The sequence below is a fragment of the Arachis ipaensis genome, chromosome B09 (genome assembly GCF_000816755.2).
Source record: "Arachis ipaensis cultivar K30076 chromosome B09, Araip1.1, whole genome shotgun sequence".
Taxonomy (NCBI): Eukaryota; Viridiplantae; Streptophyta; class Magnoliopsida; order Fabales; family Fabaceae; genus Arachis; species Arachis ipaensis.
This window is the reverse complement of record NC_029793.2, coordinates 131,469,629-131,480,761: the sequence shown is the minus strand read 5'-3', so window position 1 is coordinate 131,480,761 and position 11,133 is coordinate 131,469,629. Positions and strand designations below refer to the sequence as shown.

At 38.6% G+C, this 11,133-nt stretch overlaps 1 protein-coding gene across 1 annotated transcript; it reads left to right on the top strand.

The window, feature by feature from the left end:
• LOC107616475 lies at nucleotides 6,963-8,592 on the top strand. Its single transcript, XM_016318428.1, has 3 exons — nucleotides 6,963-7,385; nucleotides 7,454-8,347; nucleotides 8,431-8,592. Exons 1-3 carry the CDS (start codon nucleotides 6,963-6,965, stop codon nucleotides 8,590-8,592), a joined length of 1,479 nt encoding a protein of 492 aa, XP_016173914.1.

Here is an 11,133-nt window from a genome sequence, read left to right as displayed (position 1 = left end):
CCACATCATTCTCAATCATGTCTCATTCATCACGAATCTTGTCATCAATATCATAACCTACGTCATCAATCACAGTCATCACCCTACATCACTATAATTAACCAGAATCATCACCGGATCTCACACAACTCAATTTTCACTAAATCACACCTGACACCTCAATTTCAAAGACAACCTTCAAACAACTCACTAAACTCGCCTCCAAATCAACAGCACACATTTTTCATCATATTCCTTAAAATAACTTTCTTCTTTTAACTCTTATGTTCAATTTTATTAAAAATATTAAACCCACTTTTCTATTCCCAAATCCTTGAATTTATACTCAATTTCCTACTTTAAAGTCTTTGGCTAGTTAATCAAATCTCTTCTCATTATTAGAAATCAAATGAGTTTAAAACTACAAGTTAACAAAATTATAAGAATCTGATTTTCTTTAATAATCTTTAAAAACATTCAAAACATACTTCTTTTATTAAAGCTACTTAAATCAAAATCGTTTTCAAAATCACAACTAAAACTTCTTCAAAATTTTTAGAAAAATTCCGGCAGCACCTCCCCTAAAAACTGGAGTTTGCCACCCATTACGGGTCCCCTATTTTCAACTTCGACTCAATCAAAACCAACATTTCAAATTAACATTTTCAAATCCATCTTTCATAATCAATCAGAACCAATTTCAAACAAAGATTCAAAATCAATATATTCAATCATTTTTGCCAGAAACTCATAAAAAAATTGACAAATCAATAATCAATTTCGCCACAACTTCAATCACAACAGAAAATCATTTCAAGCACAGAAATTAATTCACTTGCATCAATTCACTAAACTCATCAGGTATTCAACCCCAAAATATTTTAACTTTAAAACGATCCCCTACCTCAGTTAGCCGAGTCCGCATAACTTATCATGACAATTCCTTTTCCTTTTAATTCATGGCAATAGCGACAGCATTAACCCAACGAAAATAGCAACAACTCTGACACCTCTTATAGCGACCGCGTTATTACAAATTGCAATTACAGTAGCTAAAACAGCTTCAAGAAACCCAGACAAGGACATATACAAAAATCGAATAAGAAATAAGCATGGCAAAGACAGTAAAACATGTAAATGACCTAGAATCGAAAAAGATATCCGACCAGAATCATTAGGAACAGCTCCCGTGTCGGCTCCTAGCGGCAGAAAAACAGAAATTAGACCCGGACATCCGTCCTAGCAGCAGTAGCTTCACTCCAAGTGATTAAGGCAGCGGAGACACCAACAATAATAACAAACAAGGAGCAGAACAAATTTTCAAGAAAGGAAGTAGAGTTACCAGTAAATATGGCCCGCTTTCGGCGACGGCGTCGGCAGTGGCGAAGCTCCCACGAAGCTCCCTATCCTCTATCTCGTGCGTCTTGTTCCTCATAGTGACGGTGGCCTAGCAGCAACGGTGGTAGGACGCTGATGAGCGGATAATTTATACACTTTTTGGCATTATTTTTAGTATGTTTTTAGTATATTTTAGTTAGTTTTTATTATGTTTTTATTAGTTTTTAAATAAAAATCACAATTCTGGACTTTACTATGAGTTTGTGTGTTTTTCTGTGATTTCAGGTATTTTCTGGCTGAAATTGAGGGACCTGAGCAAAAATCTGATTCAGAGGCTAAAAAAGGACTGCAGATGCTATTGGATTTTGACCTCTCTGCACTCAAAGTAGATTTTCTGGAGTTAAAGAAGCCCAATTGGCGCGCTCTCAATTGCGTTGGAAAGTAGACATTCTGAGCTTTCCAGCAATATATAATAGTCCATACTTTGCCCGAAATTTGATGGCCCAAACAGGCGTTCCAAGTCAGCTCAAGAATTCTAGCGTTTAACGCTGGAACTGGCACAAAAGCTGGCGTTTAACTCCAAAAAAAGTCTCTACACATGGAAGCTTCAATGCTCAGCCCAAGCACACACCAAGTGGGCCCGGAAGAAGATTTCTGCATTAATTACTGATTTCTGTAAACCCTAGGCTACTAGTTCTCTATAAATAGGACCTTATACTATTGTATTTTTAATCTTTGATAAGTCTTATGCTATCTTAGACACGTTTGAAGGCTGGCTATTCGGCCATGCCTAGACCTTGTTCTTATGTATTTTTAACGGTGGAGTTTCTACACACCATAGATTAAGGTGTGGAGCTCTGCTGTTCTTCATGAATTAATACAAAGTACTATTATTTTTCTATTCAACTCAAGTCTATTTCTTCTCCAAGATATTCATTCACACCCAAGAACATGATGAATGTGATGATTATGTGACACTTATCACCATTCTCACCTATGAACGCGTGACTGACAACCACTTCCGTTCTACATGCAAACAAGCTTGAATGTGTATCTCTTGGGTTTCTAATCTCAGATTGGAACCTTCGTGGTATAGGCTAGAATTATTGGCGGCCATTCCTGAGATCCAGAACATCTAAACCTTGTTTGTGGTATTCTGAGTAGGATCTGGGAAGGGATGACTGTGACGAGCTTCAAACTCGCAATTGTTGGGCGTGTGACAAATGCAAAAGGATCAATGGATCCTATTTCAACATGATCGAGAACCGACAGATGATTAGCCGTGTGGTGACAGTGCATTTGGAATGTTTTCACTGAGAGGACGGGAACGAAGTAGCCATTGACAACGGTGATTCCCAACATAAAGCTTGCCATGGAAAGGAGTATGAATGATTGGAAGAAGGCAATAGGAAAGCAGAGGTTCAGGAGGAACAAAGCATCTTTATACGCTTATCTGAAATTCCAACCAAAGAATTACATAAGTATCTCTATCTTTATTTTATGTTTTATTTATCTTTTAATTATCAATTCTCCATCACCATTTGAATCTGCCTGACTGAGATTTACAAGATGACCATAGCTTGCTTCAAGCCGATAGTCTCCGTGGGATCGACCCTTACTCACGTAAGGTTTATTACTTGGACGACCCAGTGCACTTGCTGGTTAGTTGTGCGAAATTGTGATTCACGTTTAAGAGCTCCAAGTCCTTTGGCGCCATTGTTGATGATCACAATTTCGTGCACCAAACGCGGCGGCTCGGAACGGCGACACCGCTCACAACGATGACGGCGGTGGGCTTGCGGCTCTACACGGCGGCGACAGAGGCAGCTTCCTCTCCTTCTTGTTGCGGTTCCGTTCGCGAGTCTCTTTCTCACTACTCTAAGAACTAACGTATTACTTGTCGTGTCTAAGATCGCACGTGGCATTAAAATAAATCTCGAATTTACTCAGAAGGACACAAGATTTTAGAAGGAAATGACAAGCGACAAAGACAGTAATCATAAAAATTTGAAAGAACTAATGAAATTACAATTAAACATGGATGCACAAGCAATGAGGAGTGCTGAAAAGGAGTCAATTGGTAACTACAAGGATAAATCTTGAATCAGAAAAATTTCAATAGGATCAATAAGAAGAAAAATAGCGTATTAGTTTGAAACAAATTCAAGCTGAGTCAAAGAAGTATGAGATTTTACAAAAGAGAAATTATCAAAACCAATAGTAACGCAACGCAGCGGATCAACTTCAAATTATTACACGAATTTCATAGTTCGTGGAGGAATATGAGATCAGCAACTGTGTTGCAAGAGTTTTTAACATAGTTGAAAATGTAAATAGATCAAGATATGCGTAAGGTACAGATTGTGAAACAAAGAAATATAAACTACATTTCAAGAAAATGAAAAGGTTAAACGATACTTCAAATTACACGTCACGATTAGAATGTATAAGCCAATACTGCCTAACTAAAAGGAGAACTTAACATTTTCAAAGATTTAAGAATCCGTGTCATACCCAAAACAATTTTCAAAGAGATAAGCGTAAGTATGTTCAATGAGATGCAAATCTCAGTAAGAGAAGAATAAGCGACAAAGATAAGATTCACATGAATTCAGAAGAAGGCGTAGGATTATAACTAAGCAACGATGTATATGCACGAGAAAATGTTCCAAAAAGTGTCATTTCGCATCTTAACAAGAAATATTGAATCTAGGAACTCTATAAGGAACAAGAAAAGGATAGCAGTAAATTAGATCAAAATAAGCTAAAACCAAATCAGAGGAGCACAAAGTTCACCAGTATATGAAAGAATGGTTCAAGTTACCAATAAACAATAATGGTAAAAAAGTTATGAAGTATGCCAGAAAGAAGAATCAAAATACAAATAGAAAAGAATTTTGATTTCAAAGAACTCCAATAGTAACTATAAAGGAAAACAAGGCAATTATATATTTATGAAGTTCAAGAGAGTCAATAAAAATGTAAATATTGCGTCTTGTTAAAACAGATTCAAGTCGAATTAGATTATGCAAGATTTGTGAAATGAAAATTAGTTAGACTAAGGATAAAATATTTTCTCAAAAATCTTGAAAGATGCTTTAGGTACATAATCAAATAAGAATTTGCATAAAAACAACAGCGAGGTTGATAGGAAATCAAGTTATAATCTTAAGAAGGAATTTGAATCTAAGAATTTTGGTAAGAACAATAAAAAAGAAGAACAATGCACTCTTTTGAATCGAATTTAAGCTGGGTCGAAAAGAATACTAAAAATCGATGGTAGTGTTAACAAGGAATGGATAAAATCAAGAAGGAATGAATTCACTTTCTCAAAAGAAATATAAAAGTATTGCATCCAAACAACTCAAATTAAAATTAGATATGCAAAGTTTATAAGATAGAACTCAATTGAGCTACGAGCAAAAATATTTTCTCAAAATCTTAAAAAATACTCGGGTGCAAAATCACATAAGAATATGTAAAAAAAAAAAAGAGTAAAATACCAATTATGCCCCCGAATTTGTAAAACGCTGACAAAAATAACCCTAATATTTGATAACAACAATCATACCCTCGAACAATTTAAAAACGCTACAAAACTGACTAACCGTGAGGAGAACCCTTCTCCGTTTAACGGAGCTTGGTGATGTGGCAAACGAAAATCCAACGTAGCCTCCGTATTAGGATCTCAATCCCTTATCTCCCTATATCCCTAATTTATGAAACCCTAATTGCCCAATTCAAATGAAATTACTAAATTAACCTTTAGTGAAAGACCATATTTAACTAAGACTATGTTGGACGCGCGAAAGTGAAGAGTTTCTTGGTGGTGGTCTTTACTTGTCTTCGTCACTTGTCGCTTTATATCCGTCTGTTGGATTTGGTAACGTCACATGCAGTGTCACATTTGGCGTTGATACGGAGTGAAGAAGTCGCCATGGAACAACCAAGGTTTTGGTAAGCATTTTATGTTTCCGTTGTTTTTATTATCAGTTGTTTGGGGTTTGAATATGGAGGTATGATGATGGTGTTTTGATGTGTTGTGTTAGCTGATTATGACTTTTGTGATTATTTTTGTCAGATGGCTATGCATATCACATTTGTTTATCACCATCAGGGTTGGTTAGAGAAAGATGCGGATGGTGTGCTGAAGTATAATGGTGGTTCAGTGAGTATCATCGAGAGGGTGCACGTTGATACATGTAATCTATTCCTTGTGGAAGGCTTGTTTCTAGATTTAGGTTATACTAGGTATAATGAAGTTTATTGGTTGGAGCCAGGGAAGGATTTAGCTAATGGGTTACGGGTGCTCAGGAGGGATGCCGATGTGGTTAAGTTGTGTGATGCTGCATTGAGGAATGAAAATAGGGTCCACTTGTATTTTGAGCATCCAGTTGATGCGGATCCAGAGTATGTTGATGAGGCTGAGGTTATCGGTAATGAAGAAGTTGAGATTCCTCGTTTAGAAGATCAGGAAAATCAGCACCAGGAACCCCAACAAAATGAAGAGGATGAAGGATATGAAAAGACAGAAGTAGAAGGAGATCCTTCAGAAAATGAAGCAAATTATCAAGATGATCCCCCACAACACGAGGAGCAAGAGTAAGAAGAGGATGAACCAACGTTGAACAAAGGGGGGTATGATGCTGCGTTGCCAGATGAGGCTGCTACTGAAAAGCTTTCTAATCAAACTCAGGCTACAACAACTAAAAATGAGGCCCCCAATTTAGGAGACAACCATCAGACACATGTTGAAGACCAGGAGGGGCAACGTAATCCTGAAGAAGCTGATGGCAGGGGAAGAAAACGCAGGAAGAAACATGCGAGGCCCCAACCATCTGGTAGAGCTCAACCTGCACAACAAAATAATTGTGATGCACATGCTGGTAAGCATATGAATTGTAGATCCTAGTAGTAATATTGTTTATTGTTGGGATTGTGTTTTACTTATCATAAGTTGTTTATTAATTAATAACCTAATCATATGAATGCGTAATGTTGTAAAATTAGATGAGGATGCATGTTGTGGGGTTCAAGGCCGGAGGAATCATCGAAGACCCCGTCCATCCGGACAGAGGATTCTGCCACCTAGGGAAGAGAATCAGGCTCCAAGGGTGGTTGTTCCTAACCCACATGACCATGATGAAAAGCCCATTGAGTATCAGTATCATTCTAAAGAGCTGCACACCCCACCCGGTTCTGATTCTGAGGATGAAAAATCGGTATTCCCTCAGCATAATCCTGATACAAAATTTGGCAAAATTAGACTGGTGTTAGGAATGGAGTTTGGCATGATGCGGCAGTTTAAGGATGCAGTCAGGAAGTACAATATTTAGCTGGGCAGAGAAGCCTTTTTTCTCAAGGTTGAACCACATAGGTGCAGCGTCATCTGTTACAACGAAAATTGTCCATGGGAAGTTTACTGTGCAAGGAGAAACCAGCCACCTAGTTACCAAATCAAAACATTGGTCGATGAGCACACATGTCCAAGGAGTAACAAAAGCAGGTCAGTCACTTGTAAATGGGTTTCGAAGGAGTTGATTAGCAAGATTAGGGTGTGTCCTAACTTGTCTCATAGAGAGGCTCGAGATATGTTCAAGGTTGAGTTTTATATATGTGTCGGAGAGAGAATGATGTTTAGGGCAATGGAGAAGGCTAAGGATGTCATTGAGGCCACAGAAAGGGAACAATATTTGAAGTTAAGGACTTACTTGAATGAGCTCCGTAAGGCCAACCCAGGATCCACTTGCTGTATGAGCACAACCCCACAACAAGAAAGGTTGCCTAAGTTTAGAAGTCTTTACATCTGTCTAGATGCCTGCAAACGGGGATTCAAGCAAGGATGTAAGCCTTTCCTATGCCTTGATGGAGCATTTTTGAAGGGTTATTTTGGGGGGCAGCTGCTGACAGTCGTTGCTCAGGATGCCAACAATCATCTATTCCCAGTTGCATATGGAGTAGTTGATGCAGAAACAAAGAATAATTGGAAAGAATTTCTAGAGTATTTGTTGGAGGATATCGGAGATCACAGGCAATTTGATTGGCACTTTATGTCTGACAAACAGAAGGTAACTTGTCTGTAACTTGTGTCTTCAATTATCTTATAGTATATGATGACCAACTTAGTTATAGACAGGGGCTGATTCCTGCTCTACAAGAAGTTATGCCAGGGGTTAATCACAGGTTTTGTACTATGCATATGTGGAGGAATTTCAACAAGCGCTGGAAAGACCTAGAGCTTAAACAGTTGCTATTTCAATGTGCAAGGGCATTGACTGACCAGGAATTTAATGAAGGTATGGATGCTATCAAGAGAATTAATACTTCTGCATGGAAATATCTGTCGAAGTATGAGCAAGAAACTTGGTCAAGATCAAGATTCTCTACTTGGCCTAAAGTGGATAACATAACCAATAACAACGCTGAGTCACTTAATGCAACCATGGTGGGGCTAAGAGGCAAGAGCATCATTATCATGCTAGAGGAGATTAGATATTACCTCATGAAGACTATGGCAACACATAAAGATGCACTAATGGCCTACACGGGAAAATTGGCTCCTATCCAAATGAGCAGATTGGAGAAGGAAAAGAAGGAAGGAAATTACTGGGAAGCTCAATGGGTGGGAGACGATGACCACAATGTCTTTGAAGTTAGAAGGCATGGTCGAATAGTTCGAGTCAACACTGAGGACAGGACTTGCACTTGTAGAAAGTGGCAACTGACAGGTCTGCCGTGCTGTCATGGAGTTGCTGCAATTCAAAGAAAAAATCATCGACCAGAGGATTATACCCACCATTGGCTGACCATGGAGGCATACAACAGAACATATCAATTTCACATCAACACTGTCCCTAGTCAAGAGTTTTGGGCTGATGCAGAGGGCCTGCCGTGTCTCCCTCCACCTTATAAGAGGCCAATAGAAAGGCCTACAAAGAAGAGAGCACGACATGAATCAGAGAGTCATAGTGGGAGCCAGTACAAACTCAAGAGGAGCTATGGAAAAACAAGCTGTAAATATTGCAAAAAGGTAAATAAAAACTCACTTGTTCCACAACTCTTGCTGTTGACTGTTCTTTTCTGTTGATGCTTGGAATTATGTTGTCTTCGTAGGTGGGACACAACTCCAGGACCTGTCTGGATAAGAATCATGTTGCACATGGGGAAGATGCAGATGCACAAGAAGCACCTCAAGGAGGTCAGCCAGTAACAGGAGGAGTTGTGCCACCCAGGGGCTTACAAGACATGTCAGACTCAGAGCAGGAGATGTATTGAGAGGAAACCATGGATGCAGTCGAAGAGGAGCTCACACAAGGCCATCCACAATCTGAAGCTGATGAAGAGGTAGCACATTTTTCAATAATTGCTGTTTACACTAACTTTAGATGTATTAATTAGAGTTAATTTATTGTAGGCCAACATGAACACATCCAGTTCAACTAGTCATGCTGAAACAAGGAGATCTGCTAGATCCAACCTTGCAAGGAGAGCACCAAGATCTACTAAGAGTGCTACAACAACTCCTAAAGCTCCCTCCAACACTGCTGTGGCTGCTGCAGCATCTATTAGCAGGGAAAGAATCAGGGTAAAGATACCTATTATGAGACCCTCCTTAGCCCAACCGCATCTGAGGCCCACAGCTATAGCTCCAACAGCCCAACACCATGTTAGGCCCACAGCTCCAGGCTCACAAGCCACTCCAAGGCCCAACCCACCATTTAGGCCCCACAAACAAAGCCCCCTGCACCTGCTACAAATGTTGCTATTGGTTCAGGAGTTCCAAACTCCACAAGGACTCCACTTGTGTCAAATGAAACCATAAATGGAGCATCTAAGGCAACCACTTCTAGGTTCTCAAAGTTCATGCCAAATCAGTCAGCTTGAAGGAGACTTGGATATATAATTAGTTCATCTTTTGGGTTATAACTTGATATTTAGTTGCCCTTTGTTGGACAATTTGAGTATTTTGGGTTGTATGTTGATATTTAATATGGTTGGTATTTAGTTATAACTTTATCTACTTTTTGGGTTGTATGTTGATGTTTAGTATGGTTAGTTATTGCCCTTTGTTGGACAATTTGAGCATTTTGCTGTCTGGTATGAAGACTGATTAGCATGTATAGAGTATTTTAGTTGGAACAGTTAGTGCTAATGCTTAATGTTATGCAGACCAGTTGTTTCGGTTTTAATCTTGTGCAGTTACCAATTTTGATTTCTTAGGTCTATTTGAACTTATTTCACAGATCCAATTCATTAACAAGTAAGTAAATAGCCACAGCAATGTCAACATAAATTCTACGCAACAATAACACATTACATTCGTCAATAAACCCTGTCCTGCATGCATCCGTTGTCCTATCTAACCAAAAAAATCAAACTCATACTCAAACTCAGTACAAGTCCACCCAGAATGAAACACAGAAGCAATTCAACTCTCTTCATCTGCTCTATCAACATCTTTCGATCTATCTGTGTCGTCTCACTCTCAACACTGGTAAACCTCCCTTTCAAGACTCTACATGCATTGCATACTACTGTGCCATTCTTAGAGCATTCCTCCACCCCAGCAGATTCCTCATTCGTTTCGTCCATCCATTGAAAATAACGGCACCCAGTGTTCTTCGTCTGCCCAACACAAAAACCATTCATGAAGGTCAGTTGTCAACGGGGGGAAGAAATCAAGCAGAAAATTCATACAGACCTTCTACAGAGGACACCTGAAGAACCATCTTCCTGGATTTCTCATCATCTTCGACTTCAACGCCACCACCTGAAGACGACAGAAGCATGTGCCATCACATGGCTTGCTCACATATTCTTCGAGCCCTTCAGATCTACTATTTTCCATAGACTGTGTCCTTCGATTACAACTGGACATGACTGAGCTTCCACCATGCATGGCAATGGTTAGGGTTTTGCTTTCTGCTCAAATTGGGGAAAACGTTCTCGCTCAATTCCATATAAGGGAGATAAGGGATTGAGATCCTAATACAGAGGCCACGTTGGATTTACGTTTGCCACATCACCAAGCTCCGTTTAATGGAGAAGGGTTCTCCTCACGGTTGGTCAGTTTTGTAGCATTTTTAAATTGTTCGAGGGTATGCTTGTCGTTATCAAATATTAGGGTTATTTTTGTCAGCGTTTTACAAATTCGGGAGCATAATTGGTATTTTACTCAAAAAAGTTGTGATAAAATTGGTAGAAAATCAAGTTGTAATTAAAGAAAAAAGTCTAGAGTGTAATAACTTTTTTTTCCATAAGTCAGTAAAAGAGTAGGTGTAGCATTATGAACCTACAGGTTTTAAACCATATAAAGAAGTTACAAAATTCGTATAAGTGTATGCTAAATTAGAAGTAAGGTTTAGAAGTTCAAAAGATAGTCATGGACAAGAATTCAGGTGAGAGGAAAATAAAATCAGAATAACTTTGAAGATCCAAAACAAGGATTATAAGAGGACACTATAAGATAGGATGTATTACGGCAAAACAGATTTAAATTCGTCAATGAATTACATCGTCTAAGTAGAGGAACAAAAAACCTAAAACTATGATGTCAAGATTCTACGGGATAACTAGTCGCATATTCAGAATAGAATACGCATAAGATGTAGATTATGTAACTCTAGAATCAAATCGTACCTTAAGAAAGAATCTAATTCAGAAAATTTTGATAGAAAGAATAAAAGACAAGATGATATATTGATCGAAGCAAGTTCCAATTAAATTAGAGTACAAGGTTCACATAGAAGAATGCAAAGTTGAGAACCATAACATCAAGAATCCAGGGGATGATCAGGAATACAATTTGACAAAGAA